The 18,022-nt window shown below is 37.9% G+C and overlaps 1 protein-coding gene across 3 annotated transcripts in view; it reads right to left on the reverse strand.

Moving 5' to 3' along the window:
• SLC28A3 (solute carrier family 28 member 3) overlaps window positions 1-18,022 on the reverse strand; it is a 52,176-nt gene that overhangs the window by 26,341 nt on the left and 7,813 nt on the right. The window contains exons 1-3 of one of the 3 annotated variants that reach the window (XM_035310914.1): window positions 17,190-17,349; window positions 5,298-5,380; window positions 988-1,079 (exon numbers count right to left, since the gene is read on the reverse strand). In XM_035310914.1, coding sequence (XP_035166805.1) covers window positions 988-1,079; window positions 5,298-5,380; window positions 17,190-17,246 — 232 coding nt within the window. In that variant the 5' untranslated portion in view covers window positions 17,247-17,349. Of the gene's footprint in view, window positions 1-987; window positions 1,080-5,297; window positions 5,381-17,189; window positions 17,350-18,022 lie in introns of those variants that run through there. The other 2 variants (XM_035310912.1, XM_035310913.1) reach the window with 2 other exon arrangements.

Consider the following 18,022-nt stretch of genomic DNA (forward strand, 5'->3'; position numbering starts at 1 on the left):
GCTTAAAAGCAGTTTATGTATTTATTTCATAAAGTAGTTATTAATCATTTGTCATTTGGCAGTTTCAATACTTATACATGCTGGCTATGGAAACTGTGCTTTTAAATACCAATCTGATTTTGTCTATGACAAATAAGAAAGAACTACAGATTTTTTTTAAGACAAGTTGTTTTTTTTTATGGCCTTAATGTATGAACCCCTGACATATTCTTAGAACTCACCTCGTTTCTTGAGCCAGGATACTTCTGTACTATCACAAAGCAAGAAAAGCTGATGCTAGTTGGAAAGGTATTCAGTACGCGAGTCTCTTTCATAACCACTTTACATTATGCTGATACCTATCTATTGGACATGTTTTAGGTCTACATGTTCTCAGTGTTCAAAAGGAAGATCTTAAAAATAAATTTTTGAAGTGGAAGGAAAAAAAACAACCTACTAGATAATTAGGAAAGTAACAAAAACGAATAATTGAATGACTTTGCACTACATGCTGACATACAACAACACAACATTGCTTAAAGCAGACATTTGCTGTAGGTTTTGAGTGATATGGGTCAGAGCAGAAAGCTTTAATTTCTAGCCTGCTAACTTAGGTTCCATCCAGGATGGTCCCTGAGTCTTTTTAGAGTGATTTCATTGATTTGAGCAAGTTCCTAACACTGTAATTTAACTAGCTTCTTGAAGAGGGATAGTAATTGAATATATATGGAGATTGAACTACCCTTTTATCCCCTGAAAAACAGTTAGTCAGAGTTAAAACATGCTAGAGGAGCAGCGTAGCAAAGTTTGTGGTTTTGTTTTGTATGGGAATGAGTGGAGGTTTGCAATCTGGAACTTTGTCTGGGACTAAATTTACTTTTACCTCCTTTCAAATGCATTTTTAAGATAGTCAAGAGTTTTTGTATCCTATAGAAGAAAAGCATAATCTACAACCTCGTATAGGTAAATAAGTAAGGCTTCAGCAACACTAAGTGTAATATACTGTACCTGTTATTAATATTCCATAGATCACATAGTTAATTCTGGTTTTATGTTTCTTGCAAAAATCACAGGCTTTATCATATTTCTTTTCTAAAGGCCTAGGAAAATGTGAAAAACAAACAGAACAGAAACTTGAGCTATAGATTAAAAAAGTAGTTTCCACAGAAACATCAGGTTAAATTGACAAAAATTTCTCTGCTGGACTATTTTCCATCAGAGTAAGAGATAAATTTGGAACCCTAAGTGCCAAAGAAAGTCATTTTGATATCTTCAAAACTTTTTTAGGGGGGAAGTTCTCTTGTTTGATGTTAAACAAGTAAAAAGGAAGATCAGGTATATATCTAATGGGCCATTCTGTCAGGAATATGGAGGGCTGAAGTTAGCAGGCCAGTTCTGCCAGCCTCCACAATACAGTTCTTCTGTGAGGAGGCCTGTTTTACAAGGTTAGTGCAGACTAGGTAGGTAGAAAAGATTCTGTGTCCATTACTAGACCCACAAAAGTTGTTAGTACAGTCAGCTCAGCACTGCTGTATGGACGAGTAGTGTTGCTATAGTTGCGAAGGCCCAAGGGAATAGGTTAGAGGAGGTCTGAAGGAAGGCTGAAAAAAATAATTGTGTGACATTCCTATGAAAATATAACATTCCTAGAAAAAAATAATTTTAAAGAGTTTCTGTGTCTTAAAGCATGTAGCTTCCATCTGCGCTTGTGGATGCAAAGTAACCAGTATCAATCTGAAACATTATAGTGTTCACAGATGCTTTTGGATTTGAAAATTTGTTATTTACACTAACCTTTAACATAAGACTCACCAGTTCATAGAAGGTAAAATGATTTTTAATATTTGAATGTCCTTTCCCAGTATCTATTCTTCCCCTTATAAAATAAATATATATTTTTTCTCATTTCACCAAGAGTAACACAAAGTGATTTCATGAGGAAGGCTGAGATTTAGTGAAATAGCAGTTAAGGGAATTAATTCAGCACAGATTTCTAATGTCAAATACGCTGATGATGTGGGTGTATTTTAGTTACATAAGCTTTAGCAAATAAGTGCCTCAGTATTGTTCAAGCTGAAAAAGAAATCAGAGCTATAGCTTATATCTCTCTAAAGAGGTGCCTCATAGCCTTAACGTCTACAAAGATGGTGATATGTTTAGAGTAGCTAATTATCCAGACTGTACTTGTTGGGAAACTAGTTGTAGCTGGAGTCAGATGCATGCTGAAATTCAGCGTGAATACCCTACTTTCCTGCACTTAAAAAAAAAAAAAAAAACCAAGGAAAAAAAAACAAGGAATATTAACTTAATTTACATTAGCACTCAGCAGAGAAGGAAAATACTTGCTCAGTTCAAAGAGTAACAGGACCTCTGATAAATCTTGATAGCAGTTTATATTTCAGGTTTTGTTTGTTTGTTTGTTTGTTTGTTTTTGTTTTCCTAGGAATTCCTGTTACTTCACAAATAATAATTATTTGCTTTTACTTTTTAGAACATTAGGTTAGCCACTCAGTCTCAGTAGAGATTAGACATAACAGGAAAATAAAAAAAAAAAAAAGTAGAAATGAAAGATACTGGCATGAATAAGCCAGAGTGACTTTATCAAGTTTATTGTTCTTCCATCAAGAAAAAAAAAAAAAAAAAAAAAAAAAGGAAAAAATAGTTATTATCTGTTACTATGTCTTTGAGTCCTTTGGGATTTAAAATCATTATTTTAAGATTACAATTATTTAAAATTTCTTATTTAATCCAACATTGTTCCCTCCTTTGTTATTTTATTTTTGGTGGTTATCATGTTGGTATCAGCATATCTTAAAAATTTACACATATATGTTATAAATATACAACTCTGTTCTGAAAGGGGGCAGAAAAAATCATCTTCTTAATGAAGTTTGGTTACTTTACTAAATAAACACTGTTTGTTAAAGGCTGACCCTAGGAGCTTAATGTGCAGCACAGTGCTGATGGCTTTTACTTAATAAAAGATGTTGAATAAGCAGATGTCATTTAAGCACATTTAAAAGAGAACTTTAATGTGAAACATTTTTGTATACCCAACTATTTTTGCTTTCATTCTGCATCTTAGAAATCCTTGTTCTGGTCTGCATGTACTCTCCAAGTGAATGCTACCACCTTGTGCATATTGCTTATCATTGTTATCCAGACTGATCTTTCAAAGGTTTTGTGTCTTGGCTTGCAAGCTGTTCAGTTGAAAGAAATCAATGATGCATTTGAAATTAAGGGGCACTTTGTGAATAGTTCTTTTAACCAGACACAAGGAATACATTAAATCACATTAGGGCATGCTTTTAGAGCTACCATTGCCCTTGTCAGGTGCTCAACATAAAAATAAACTTAGACCCCAAGAACAAATCCAACAACACGGGACAAGCAGTAGCCTGAATATAATTAAAATAGAGCAAAGTGCTCTTCAGCTTCCAGTCTGCAAAAAGCTTTTGCAGTTCAAGGCCATGATACCTTCTACTATTGGAAGAACAAGGGAACCTAGGAAACAATAAAGCCCTGTGAGTTAAATCTGTTAGCCCTTGGGTCTCCACAGGAGTACAAATAAACGAAAATAAATGACAAACATACAGTATTTGTCAGAGAGCTAGAACACCTCTCCTATGAAGAAAGGCTGAGAGATCTGGGGGTGTTCAGTCTGAAGAAGAGAAGGCTCCGGGGTGACCTCGTTGCACCTTTTCAATAAAAAAGATGGAGAGGAACTTTTTGCTCAGTCAGGTAATGACGGACAAGGTTTTAAATGGTTTTAATCTAAAAAACGGGAGATTTAGATGAGAGGTTAGGAAAAAAAAAATTCACTCAGAGGGTAGTGAGGCACTGGGACAGGTTGCCCACAGAAGCTGTGGATGCCTCATGCCTGGAGGTGTTCAAGACCTTGGATGAAGCCCTGGGCAACCTGATCTAGTTAGTGGGTGGCATACCTGCCCACGGCAGGGGTGTTGAAACTTCATGATCTTCAAGGTCCCTTCAAACTGAGCCATCCAATGAAAATGACTATTTCATCTCTGACCCAGTTCTGCCTCTCTCAGAGCAGAGGCCATGGTCTGAAGGGGACAGACCTTGTACATGCAATTCTGTGTCAACATTTGCCTGTGCAATCAATTTACTTGTGGGTAGACACCAGATACTTGCCACTGGTGACTCTTATTAAGTCATTCTGGTGTTTGATCTATCAAATATCACCTTTGGTTTTGGTAGAGAAGACCCGAAGTGTTTTAAACAATAAATAGTTTTATGTTATGTACTGCTAAAGGAGTGACAAAATCTCCAAAGAACAGAGAAGAGAAATGAAAGAAAATTCAAGTGATATCTAAAGACTTTTTCTGGGTCTCTGAAACAGTATTTTAATAATATGATGTCAGCAGCAAACCTGATCATATAAAGTAGTCTTTAAAGTTCTCTCAGTACAACTCAGAAGCATAAATGAAGTCACCACAATTACTGCTTCTGTATATAAGTGTATCATTTCTACAGGCATGAGATCGTTTCAAGAAGTTCAGTTTGAGTTAGACAAACTCCTATTTAGGATATCAAGCAAGTCAGTTCCTAGAATATGCTAATAGAAACACAGGTTCAATGCTGAAATGGCATAATGTGTGCAGAATAATGAATGTAGAATTAGAAATCAGCAGGAAAAAATGAGGTATGAGTTCTATATGGATTTATATGAAGTTTCAATATGACAGAAAAATATTAAGATATTAAAATAAAAATTTACGTATTCTATCTCAAATTTTTGAATTTCTTATACAGGGTTTGTAGTTTTTGACAAAATACTAATCCCCAATAATCCCCAAATAAAATGTAAACGTGTACTTCCACTGCGTAGTCATTTGGTGCTACTGCTAATAAAATGTAAAATTTCTACCAAATCAAAATTTTTTTTTTTTTTTTTTTTTTTTTTTTCATCTATTCTACTCATAATTTGCAGTGGGGTAAATAGGTAAATAGCTATCTAAACTGAAGTCGTGAATCTGAAAATAGTGAATCTTATACTTCCTGCAAGAGCAGATACAGAAATACTGGATATATAGCTAATTATAAAAATAAATAAAATTGCTCCTTTAATTTGCAAGGTTTTAGAAGTGTTCCACAACCATATGTCAGTTGAAAGGTATAATGTTTTAAAATACAATGTGTTTCTGTATTACCCAAATTGTGATACAAAAGTCTGTGTTGCACAGGGGCACAGCAGTAAAATTTTGAGCTGTTGCTCCAGATGCAGAAACACTGGCTGCTGACTGCTTAGGTTGGAATAAAGTGAATGGAACACTTGCTCATCGAAAATACATTACCCTTTTAAGTGTGGTTGTTCCTCAGCTGCTGAGTCATGTTTGTTTTCATGCAGATCACTCTCCATATTGATATATTCATTCTCCTGGAAAACAGATGAGTACCAATGCAGTGAGAAGGGTGCATGCTTGTTAAGTAACGTGAAAAACACAAATTCCCACAGGCAGATGGCTGAAGCAGTCACAAGACTTCCTTCTGCACAGCTCCAACTCTCCTTTCTGCCACCAGCGCTGTGATAACTAGCAGGCAAATGCACTAGTCAGACCATGATTGCCAACTCACCAGTGTTCTGAGTTACAAACTTTTCCAAGCATTTCACACAATTTTGAAAGAGGAAATAAAGGACAAAAACCCTTTAGTGTTACTTGGGAGTTAAAGAGGCACCTGTAAAAATTAGCATTGCATACCTACTGAAGAGTGATTGCTAGGGGTGGGGATAGTATGGTTGCCTACTAACCAGATCACAGAATCTCAGAATGGCTGAGGTTGGAAGGGAGAAGGAACCTCTGAAGATCATCTGGTCCAATTCTCCTGCCTAGCAGGATGACATACAGCATATTTTGCAGGATGGCACCCAGGAGGGTTTTGGTTATCTTCAGAAAAGGTGACGACACAACTTCTCTGGACAACCTGTGCCAGTGCTCTGTTACCCTCAAGTGCTGAGATTGCTCAAAACTTCCCATTAGTGACAGCCTGGTTTTGTCATTTCGCTATTTGCCAAATCTTAATATGGTCAAATAGAAATTTTATTTTTGGAGAATAGTTAAATTTTAGGGGGTTAGTATTTTAAACAATTAGCTAAGCCAATTAATTTACTCCTTAGAAAAGCAACAGGAACTTGAAATTTGTCCTGACAGCACATTCTCATCAGAGACACACCTTTTTGCTCCACATAAGTCTGTCTCCTACTACATCCACATTTTGAACAAACACAGTGTGATCTCAGCTACAAATTCACTAAAATTTGCACGTTTTTCTTTCCGCTGGCAGTGCTGTGCATGGGGCAGGCAGGGGTGTGTGTGTGTCTCACAGCTTTTCCATGCAGGGCAGCCTGGGGCTCTGTGTCCTGGCATGGCCTGGGATGCTGGGGGCTTGCTGTCTCCAGGACCACGTGCAGGCAAGCAGGATGCCTGTGGCAGTCTGGATTCACATGGCTTTCAAAAACAGTCACTTGTACTGACACCTTGCCTTTGCCCAGAAGCTTATTTCAGTACGGCCAGTGGGCCTACCAAACTCCAGAATTTATTCCTGTTTGGTACTTGGATCTCCCTTTGTAGGAAAAGATCCATTTTTCCTCCTATCCTTAATTAGTTACTTTAGGTTACTGATCTTACCTTGAGGTATATATTTATAGTCTATCATGGCAGTTTCTTATCAGGAACACTACAGAACTCTTATCTTAATCTCTCATTTTGTGCACTTGCATCTTCTGGATAGTTCCCATCTCTCTGCCAAAATCACAGTGAATTTTGTTTCAATGCTGTGCCAAGCATTGGGCTCTCTGTCACGCTTGGTGGCCATCCTCATGGCATATGGCAGCCACATGGCTCCCCTGACACTGCTGGGCAGTGGCACTGTGCTGCTCAGAGTCCCACCCATGTGTACCTCGATGCTCATGGCAGGCCATGTGCAGGCTCTGTGGCAGGGCCTGCAGTCGGCAGGGACCCAGGGGCTGGTGAGTCCTGGGGCTCTTTGGTATTTGAAGGCAGCACAGCAACTCCACTGCTGTGTGCCTTGCTGCTGTCCTGCTTTCTGGTTTTAACACCCAGTCAGAGCAGCATGACCAGTCACGTGCTCTGCGCTGGAGACTACCACAAAAGCAAGCAGTGCTTCCCTTTCATGCTGGGTGATGTGCTACCCTCTAGGGAGGAAAAAATCCAATGCAGCTTGGAGCAGTGGCAGGCTGCGTGGGAATTTACCTTTCCTATGTCATAACTATTTATGCCAGCCCTGTTCCCCAGGCTGCTTTTTGTATGCCAGAGCATGCCCTGGAGCATGACCCTGCCTTTGGCCTGGCTTTTCTGCCCTTGCTGGAGCCTCCACTGACAGTCCTGGCAAGCCCACTGTTTCTATCAAGAAACTTGAAACAAAACAGCTCACAGGCAAAAGACAAAGGACAGATGCATAGCCTGTAATTAAAATGGTGTGTAGGAGTATGTACGTTGAAATTGCTATTCATTCCCTTACAACAAATGCCACTGAAACACAGATAGGAATCTTTCAGTTCTCTTAACTGAAATTTCTAGGGCAGGATGGGTGGGACTCATGTGACTTCATGGAGCTGCACTCTAAGTTACATTAATTTCTTTCTCTCTTCAGTATCAACTATGAAATAGAGCAAATCTGAAAATACAGATGCTGCTGCCTGCTGAATTGCTATTATTTTCATAGTTGGGAGCACTCCTCCCAGTAGCTATAGAAGATGGATTTTTCACCTAAGGGACAGTGAGTGCAGAGGGTATATATGATTGATTGATTGATTGATTGATTGATTTTTTTCCCTGGGCTTCAAGTTATATTGCATGCCAATGCTTCTCACAGATTTTTGGTTTGGTAAATAGAAAAAGCTCAGGCCTATGTTGTAGATCAGGAGTGAATTGTCCTCTACGTTGAGGAGCTGTGCATCCAGTTTTGCAGACAACTGCACTCCCCATGGCACCTTGTCTTCTCTCCAAGTTATAGCATGATGCCGATATTCTACACATCCCCTCTCCATCCCTACCACCATCACCAACCCACCTGTTTTGTGTAATCCAGGCCAGACTGTGCTCCCTTGTCCCTTTTCCCCATGCCGTGTTGTCCTCCACAGGCAAGGAGGATCGCCTACTACCTGCACCCTCACTCTTTAAATCTGTGAAATACACTGGTGCCATAAAGTTTCTGGGCAATGAAAGCTGGGAAAGAGTATTTGTCTTGAGAATGTCACCTTTTTTTTTTTTTTTTTTTTTTTTTTTTTTTTCCTACTATTGATTCAATATTTTAAAATTTTATTTCATTGTAGAAAGCATTGATACATATCTTTTCATGTTGTTTACAAGGTATTTAGATAGGTCTAGAACATTATTATGTTGTTACTTTATTGTCACAAATTATTTCCTAAGCCTACATTAAAAAGTGTTTAGAAAATCTGAAACCAAACCACTAACTCCATGCAGATGCATGATGGAAAGGGAAAATGGATCCAAAGCATTTTCTTTCTTTTTCTTTGGCCAAACATAAACCCAGATCTGGTGCTGGGGGAGGTGTTGGTCTTTGTTGAGGCTCACAAAAGCGCTGTATGAAGGATATAGACTTCAACCACCAAGGGCATAGCAAAGTCAGTCTGCTCTGGAGTCCCCAGATAAACTCTTCTGCCTCAAGGCATGGTGTGTCTGAGAACATGTCAGTGAGGATACATGTATCTGTAGTATATTTGTACACAGTACTGGCTGAATGTTTTCACCTGAAAGTTTTCAGTTGGAAAGCAGTTTTTTTGACTTAAAATCAAGCTTTCATTGACTACCACGTATTTTCTTAAATTTTCAACAGTTTCCAACAGTTCTGAAAGTCCTCTTTTTGGATAATTTCCTTCTTGATGACTTTTTTGAAGAGGCAGATATAGGTATTGTCTACTGCATTCCTCTCCCAGGATCCAGTTTCCAGGTCTGCATATCAGAATTGCATGAGTGATCCCTTCCATCACTGTAAATTTGGAATCACTTCAGCTTTGAGGAGCACAGGAGAAAAACCTGCCTTTTTTGTCTCTGTTCATATGAAAAATCCACTGGAAGATAGAAATTAATACCCAGCATCAGGAAACCTCTGCTTCTTACACATGGCTTCAAGTACCATAAAAAAACTTGATAAGTAGGTATGATTACAGCACAGTTACTTAATGTTTTTAACACAAAATTCAGAATAACAGATTATTTTCTAAGTTTGGATGTGGAAATATTGGTATATGACACTAGAAAAATACCTACTTTTGGCATAAAAGCCCTATATGTGGTTTTTGTTGTTTTTATTGTTGTTGTTGTTGTTGTTTTTAATGTTACTCCAGCCTTTATGGTGTGGCCCACCCACAATATGGGCTTAGACAAACCTACTGTTAAAAAAAGTCAAAATACATGTTTTTGAAGTCATTTGTATTGTATTCTCATCTTTTTGTTTGGTTGGTTTATTTTCTTGGTCTATCACAAGTCAGAGTTGTTGCCTCCAGCTTGAGTTTTTTTTTTTTGGAATTTCCCCTTTTTCTGAAATTTCCCTTATTTGGGATGAGTATGTATTTAACAATATCTACGACCCCTGTATGACTGAAAGTTAGTATCACTAAAAACAGTGTTTCCAGGCAGTTTCTTTCCAACATCTCAGGAGAAAATACTTCTAGGTCAGCATCTTGTCTCCGGTATTCCCTCTGACTACCATTTCTGATGCCTTGTATCAAGCCATTTTGGCATTAGAAATTTTTTTTTTTTTTTTTTTTTTTTTTCCTGGATCCTACATGTCCTTATCAATTTTCTGTTTTGTTTGTATGTTTGTTGTTAATTTATTTCTGAGAACAGAACTGGCTTCCCTGTAAGTTTATGAATTTTAAATCAAATTCATGTTTTGTTAACATATCTGTATTGGATGTGCTATCACAGCAACTTACATTGAATTTGTGGTTTATGAGTTTACATAAGGTTATTCTAATACCTGTATTTATTTTACCTCTCAAAGGAAAAAGAAGAAAAAAGTAAAAAAACACACCTTATTATTAAGTACAGTTTTGTCATTTTGTGAATTCTTGATTCTCTGTGAACTGTCTCCAATACTGTCCTGATTGATAATGTCCATGTCTTCGGTGTTGTTCTGGAATACAAGACTGGAAATTATATCAGTTCACATCAAAAGCTGAAAGCCTTTCTTGTGTAGAGTGAGAACTGATGCCTGTTCTTCTGTGTTTTACTTTAGTCTTACAGAAGAGCCCAAAACTCATTGTAAAAAACTAATGTGTTCAAGTCCCTGCACTGCTGCACAAAGCTTTGTTGGTCATGGGTGGAGCTTGGCTAATGTGAATCTGCTGTTTTCTTGATTGAAACTAACATCTTTTGGCAGTGCTACCCTTTACCCTAGGAGTGGTTTAGAAGGCTTACAAAAATGTGTCCGTTCTTCCCACCGATTCTAAAATGGCCTATTTGGGCATCCCCCTGGAAGGGGGACCTTTGTTCAAGACAATGCCATCTATTAATGCATATGTAGTAATGTGTACATTGTTTTAACATGTACTTCTATTGTTTCTGAAATAAACTTTCAGAGTGTCTTTACAGACAGCAGTTAGATTTACTACATAAGTTCTCTGTGGTATACCTTTTATAGAATCACAGAATGGTTTGGGTTGGAAGGGACCTTAAAGATCATCCAGTTCCATCCCCCTGCCATGGGCAGGGACACCTCCCACTAGTCCATGTTGCCCAAGGCCCCATCCAGCCTGGCCTCGAACACTTCCAGGGATGGGGCATCCACAGCTTCTCTGGGCAACCTGTTCCTCAACAGCCTCAGAGTAAAGAACTTATTCCCAATATCTAATCTAAAACTACCCTTTTTTTTTTTTTTTTTTTTTTCTTTTTTTTTTTTTTTCTTTTTAGTTTAAAACCACTATTCCTTGTCCTCACACTCTGCTCTCTGACAGAGTCCCTCCCCAGCTTTCCTGCAGGCCCCTTTTAGGTACTGGAAGACTTCCAGATCCTCCTGGAGCCTTCTTTTCTCCAGATAGAATGACCCCAACTCTCTCAGCCTGTCTTCATAAGAGATGCTCCCAGCCTTTGTCTTCATGGCCACAGGCCACATCTTCTGTGGCCCGTTATGACCACAGATCCAGCAACATGCCAAGTCAATTATGAACTTAGTCAACCTGCACTGACATAAGGAAGAAGGAAGTTAAAAACAAATAAGAACAAGTTGGATGGGAAAATCCTCTTCCCTCTAGGCTACGCTGAAAAGGTTACTGACTTGATCCATTTACTTTGAATGTTGGCAAATATGAACAGTGTTATACAACTTGCACATTCTGTTGTACTTTACTGATCAGAGTTTCCTGCTTGCAAAATATTTGATTAAATGGGAAGGGCATGGATTTATCTTGTACTTGTGCTCCTTCAATGTGTGTCTGCTTCCCTGTAGGCAAGCTGTTTATTTTACTAGTCTTTTTGAATAACTACATTCTTTGAGCTTCCTTCCTATCTCCTTCTGGGATTTCAAGGGATAACTGGTTTTATAGAGTACTTCTAGCACTTGCTTTTGGTTGCACTTTTAACAACAGCATCCACTCAAGAGTAGATTGTTTTCCACCCCTTCCAGGTAGTGATTTAAACAAATTGGATGTCAGAGAATCCAAAATGATGCTTTAAATCTTTTACATTTAAGAGTGGATCATTACTTCAGTTCTGGAGATTAGAATCAGGGTGCTGAAGTAACTCATTGCAAAACAGATGCTTTCAAAAGCAAACATTTTAATTTACCATGTTGGGTTAGGTGGATTTTGTGGATTGCTTTAAGTCAATTAAAATGAAGTCACATGATTTATAGTTCAAAACTTTTTTATTCTTTAATATTCAGTTCAGTTTAAGACCATAAATCTGAGGTGTTCCAACATCTACTCTCTGATTAACCAGTGTCATCATTCTCAAGAAGTTTAAACAAATGTTAAATACTGAAATAAAAGGGGGAATTTTTAAACCCATAATTATAGTTTACATAATTTTCTGTCAGATTATGAAATTCAGCATGCAGGATCAAAAGTGTTGTCCCAGATTGATGAATATCTATTATCCATGCCTTAAACTGAAGCTAAATAAATTGCAAAGATAGGAGATAAGATAAAAGATAAAATAAAAAATGTGCAGTGCCAGATTTAAATTCAGCTGGCTAAATTTTCATGAGATATTTTGAAATGGGCTGTACCTTAGGCTCACCGACCTCTAAGTATGTTAGAGTTTTCTTGAAAAGCTTAAGTTGTCTGTCTTGTACCAGTAGGACAGTCGGATGGTATTTGAAATGCAGGATAAAAAAGTTATAATGACAGACTGGCAGAAGCTGGTTGTACAAAAGAAATAGAACAAGTAAGTGTATGAGGACCAGAAAGCAAAATTCAGAAAAACTGAAAGAGGGAAGATAACAAGGTGTATATGACCCCTGTAGTTGTGACATTCAAAACATCTGTTGATGGCAAGAATCTTAAAAATATTTACTTAACCTGAGTACAAAAGACCATAGAGGTATGACTGGCTTTTACTGTTTCCTGCAAGAGACAGGGTGGTATGTCATAGTAGGAAAACACTCTTTTTTTTTTTTTTTTTTTTTTTTTTTTTTTTGGCATGGCTTTGGAAAGCAAATTTGGAAAATGTGAGAAACCACATGGTTTCCTGCCTGTGTTTGGTGCTGGTATACAGTGTAATGTCTTCATAATTTTCAAGGAAAATTATAACAATGATGCCCATAAAATAGGAAATTCTTCACAGCGCATACACCCTTTGTTAGTCTACCAGACCTGAGTATCTAGGATACTGTGGAGAATGCTTATAAATACCGAGAGAAATAAACATCATTTTTATAGATATATTGTTTGAATGGAACGGAGTATGAAAGCTGCATTTGTTAGGGCAGCACCTTATGCAGCATACATAAAAGGCAGAGTTATATATGAAATCTTTCCTCAGGTGAGATCCTTAACAGCATGGTGTGCTAGGCTACAAAAACTGGTTCTGACTGCTTAATGCATCATAACGCTGTCAGTCAGAGGCTAGTGAACAATAAATATTTACTACCTGTTATCTGCCCTTTGCATTGTATTTAGTTTATTTTTTAACTCCCAGTTCCTCCCTGAGTCAGGACATTTTTTTTTGTCCCGCTTCCGCTTACCATTCCTTTATGAGCCATCTCTTTTCATCCCTTGAGGGTTGTGTGACTTCTTGTTTAATGTCATTATTAGCAGAGATCTGAATCATCAGAACTAAACAAGTAAAACCATTGCATCTTAAATGCAGGCTAAACACAAGCTAGGCAAATGCTAACATCTGAGTGTTAGCATTACTGTCAGTGTAGCTGGATTTGTGAGCAGGAAATCCAGTGGGAAGCTGCAATGAACCTCCAGCCAGTTCCAGAGAAGTTAACAGAATCAGATTGAAAGCAAGAGACACTGTAGCGTCTATGTACATTATGACATTACTGTAGGTATAGACACAATATATTACATTAACACACTTAGCATGGACAGTCTTCTGGATAATGATGAGACTATGAAGATAATGTATCTGTTGATGATTCAAGTTTCTTAAATTGCATGACTTATTTAAGGGAACAAAAACAATTAAAAACCCGAATCTGATGGTTTAAACAATGCAGCAATCTGTTTATTCTAGATATGAGTTTGCATCCAAAGCAGGTAACTTTTCCATGTAGGCCTAATGTTTGCATTGGGGTTTTATCCTGGGTACATTGCCTTGGAGTGTTTGGGCAGACTGATGGTGTGGATAGAACTATGTGTCTTAAAATCAATACAAGAAACTTAACACATTGTAATGTACCCAAATGGCTGCTAGTAACTGAGCCCTAAAATTAGTGAGAGAGATACAGTGCAGCTGTACATTTGGGATTTGCTGTCTGTTTTCCTTTGAGACCATTACAAGTTGTGAATGTGAGAAAAGTCTCAAATAATTTTCTTCAGACAGGATCTTCTGTGAAGCTATTTTATTTGAGATTGCAATGGTGGGCGTCCTGCCAATTAGGAGCGCATTTTAGTAAACAAATCATAACCTTTTCTTCCCTATTACCCGACACCTGATCGCCTCCCCGGTTTCCTCATTGGATGAGTACTACAGGTTCACAAGCTACTCAATGCTCCTCTATACCATACATGTACACTTTTAATTTTTTTTCAACCTTTTAATTCCCCCCCCATTTTTTTTATTTATTTATTTATTTTTTTTTTTCCTTTCTTACGTTTTGAGAACCTGTGATACTTGTTTTACTGTTCCCACACTGCTCATTCTGTTTTTCTCAAGCTTCCACCTTATTTTGGAACAGTGATGCCTACTGTCAACTTATCTACTTAGCGTTTCTCTTTATTATGACTATACAATTACCTTGGAATACAGAAGAGTAATTCTCTACTGCAAAAGCACGACTTAGTTTCTCACATGAACAAGGAAAGAAAGTCTTCCAAGTACTGGCTATATCACAAGGCAATAAAACAAGAACTGCAGTTTTTGCAGCTATGCCTATGGTTACAGTGGAATCCATGAAGCACACAGGAGAAGCAGTTGATATTTTGCAGGATCAAGCATTATAAGAAATGTAATTGATGGCATTAGTAGAACTTTACACTAGTTCAGGTGCATCTCTGAACGTTAACATTAGATAACTGATTTTTAAAGTCTACTATAGTTTGGTTGAAAAAGTTTTACACTCCTGTAATATAGTGGAAATTCAATTATAACATTAAAGGATGTATGTTTAAATATCAATAGCCAATGTAAAATTAAAAAGAGCTTAAAAAGTGATCCCCCTTGAACATTTGCATGACTAGTTGAAAGACACATTACTTCATGTTAACAACCTCTTGATCCCGTTAAGAGTCCCTCTACATCATCAGGTAAAAGGCCAATCATTCTTGACATAATAAAGCTCAAATATAATCCACTTGACAGCACTTGTTAGTATTTAACCACTTTGCACTTGTTAGTATTTAACCGCTTTGTAATAACATCAAGAGCTGTTTTCTTAACATATTTACTTTATAAAACAAACTACCTAACTGGGGTTTACTTTGTCCCTGATTTTTTCTATCACTTTGCAAGTTAATCATTAAACAGCTCAGGTATATCTGAAGGTATTTTTGGAGTGCAACCCCTCATTGGTAGTTAAAAATGGCTTAAATGAATTTATTTTGAGAACACCTTGGTTTTGTGCTATAGGGAAGATACTTAATACTAGAAGATACTATATCATGGAGGAAGAAAAGTACTGCTTGTCCAAGAAAAAAATCAAATACAAGAAAATAGGAAAAAAAATAGATATGTTTCTTCTACACAGTGGCTTCTACTGCAAAATGTTTTTTTTGTTTGTTTGCCTGCTTTTGTTTTTCTTTATGCAGAAAGTTATCTATTTCCTTCTGTGCTTAAGAGAGTGATTTACATGTTGAGTCAGAGATAGCATAAATGTAAATGTTAACTTCTTCTGGTGTTCCAAGAAAAAAATAACCAGAGAGCCTGACTCAAGTCCCTGACTTCATTAATGGCTAGTTTCAGTAATTTTACATTTAGATTACTTAAATCAGATGGGATGTCCATGCTCTTGCAAACCTCTGCTGCAAGCAGGAGAGGAAATCCTGGTGTCTCTGCACATTGCCCAGGTGAGGCAGCTGTCCAAGGCAGGGAATTAACCAGTCACTGTTCTGTACTCCACAGAGAATTCTGAGGAATTAGATGTTTTCCAGTTTGGGCCATTCAAGAGCATTTGGCACTGAGCTTCTGCAGCTAGAGGGGATGTTTCTCCCCTCTGTGAATCTGTATGCACAGATTTCAGGTGGTGGCAGGCACCTGTTTTGTGTACAAGCAAAGCCAGGATGAAGTTCTCACTTAATCATTTGAACTGAAGGAGACACAAGTTCATATTGCTTGGATATCTTCTCTGAATCAGAGATGCAACGAGGGCACTGTGATTACCCAGGAGAATGCCCTAACCACTGGGCTATCATGGTTTAAGAGAGCTATCACTCTGTCTCCTCTTGAAGCTGTCCCACTTAGCGTGAATTATTAACTATTGACTGGAGTAGGGACTTGACCCTAGCTCCTTTACATTCCACAAATATCCCCCAGCTGGCAGATTATCAAATCAGTCTCTTGTATGTATGTCTCTATAGCCCAATGAATATTTAATTATTAGGACAGAGTGCTTGTATATTTATTGGTGTTAGAAAATATTCTGCATGCTTAGCTTCTGCAAACATTTTTCTGCATTATTTGAATAGCATTGGCTGATATTCATACCCACTATGTCCTTCCTGTCAGCTGAACTCTGTGACAGTGTAAGGATTGAAGGTTGCAGGATGACAGGAATCACTGGAGCATGCATCAGAGCACCAGGCTCTCCCCTGCCCATCCTACTTTCACTAACAAAGCACAGCAAACTGGCCTGGCTGTGGATTCATGTTGTTTGTTCCTACTCTGATTCCTTTGAAAGTGCAGGGATGTCAAGCACTGAGAAACAATAACTGACTGATTAATAGGTTTCAGTTGTTTGTTTGTTTTTTGGTGTTTCAGCTTTTGAAATCTGCATTGTTTAAATATTTGATGACATTCCCTCATGCACATAATATGACGAACCCTTTGTGTTGGCACCTTACCTCCACTCTGTGTTCTTCTCCAGAACACGCAGTTAGACTTATGTGTGGAAGAAAGAAGATATGCCCCACTCTGATTGTGTGATTATTTTTCCCATGTTATTAATATACATTGTTTTGATGTGATATATGCCTACTGCATAATTTTGATCTCCTCTTCAACAGAACTGTAAATTAAGTATCCTCCAGAAAAAGCAGAAATTGATACAACAGATAGGAAATCAGGATGAGTTAGTTGTGAGACCTGTCAGCTTACCGAATATTACTGAATCGGGAGACTTTTCAGAGATATCAGTATACCAGATAGCAGATGAAGGGAGTGAGATGAGCTTATTCCTGAATGTGTCAATTGTGGCTTTTTGTATAAGAGCATTGTACTTTGGCAGGATATCAGCACAAAGCATATAAGGTGTTGTAAACTATCTGCAGGCAGAGAGCAGAAATTGCTCTTTCTTTGTTCAGGGACTGAGGTAAGCCTTGTTCATTGTTTTTAAGTCCTTTCTCTTCCCCACAAAGCAAAGGAAACCACGCTTACCTGGTAGGCCAAATTGTGCACTCCTGCGTGATCACGGGTGGTCTCCTTCAGCTCCATGTGCCTAGCATGGACAGGAGAATTCAAGGTGTGTGCTGAAAGCTACTTGTAGCACAGGGCAACAGCAGCCACCATCCAGTTAATCCATCCACGAGGTGTCTGACTGCCACTCGAAGCCTGGTTGACTGTAGGGACTCTCAGGTCACTAGCTCCACCTTCTCGCTCCCTTGGACCGCCCTTTCTGACCTGTTTGAGAAACTCAATTCAAAGTTTCTTGGGACCAGAAGGGAGTATTTCTGTGTGCCCCAAAAAGCTGTTATCTTTCTGTGTGATTCCCCAAAGCAAATATATATATTTACATGACTTCTGGCTTTCCTCATTTGCTTGGGGGAGAAAAGGTGAATGGAAAATTTTCTCCACCCAGGTCTTTAAGACTTCAGTACAGTTTTTGTCTTTTTTTTTTTTTTTTTAATTTTTTTTTTTTTTAAAAAAAAAAAAAAGAAAGAGAGAAAGAGCTATTTTCATGTCAACTTTTTTGATGTTATCATGGCTCTGTTTTCATAGTGGTTAGGTATTTCATCTAGCAACAGAAAACATGAGAAAAGGAGCAGCAACTCCAGGACCTTCAACAAGTATCTGTTATGCACTTTTAATTTGCATGCCAAATCTTATGACAAAGGGTCATTTGGTTATCTGTCCTGACATTACTCACCTTTAACTGAAGTTTGCTTTTTTTACAGGTTTTCAGGACTGTTAGTTCCAGTATGGAAAAGTTACATTCTTAGAACTGCTAGATGGGTCTCCTAAACATGTTTTTAGTCATGGGCTTCTCAACA

Source organism: Oxyura jamaicensis, chromosome Z (genome assembly GCF_011077185.1).
Source record: "Oxyura jamaicensis isolate SHBP4307 breed ruddy duck chromosome Z, BPBGC_Ojam_1.0, whole genome shotgun sequence".
Taxonomy (NCBI): Eukaryota; Metazoa; Chordata; class Aves; order Anseriformes; family Anatidae; genus Oxyura; species Oxyura jamaicensis.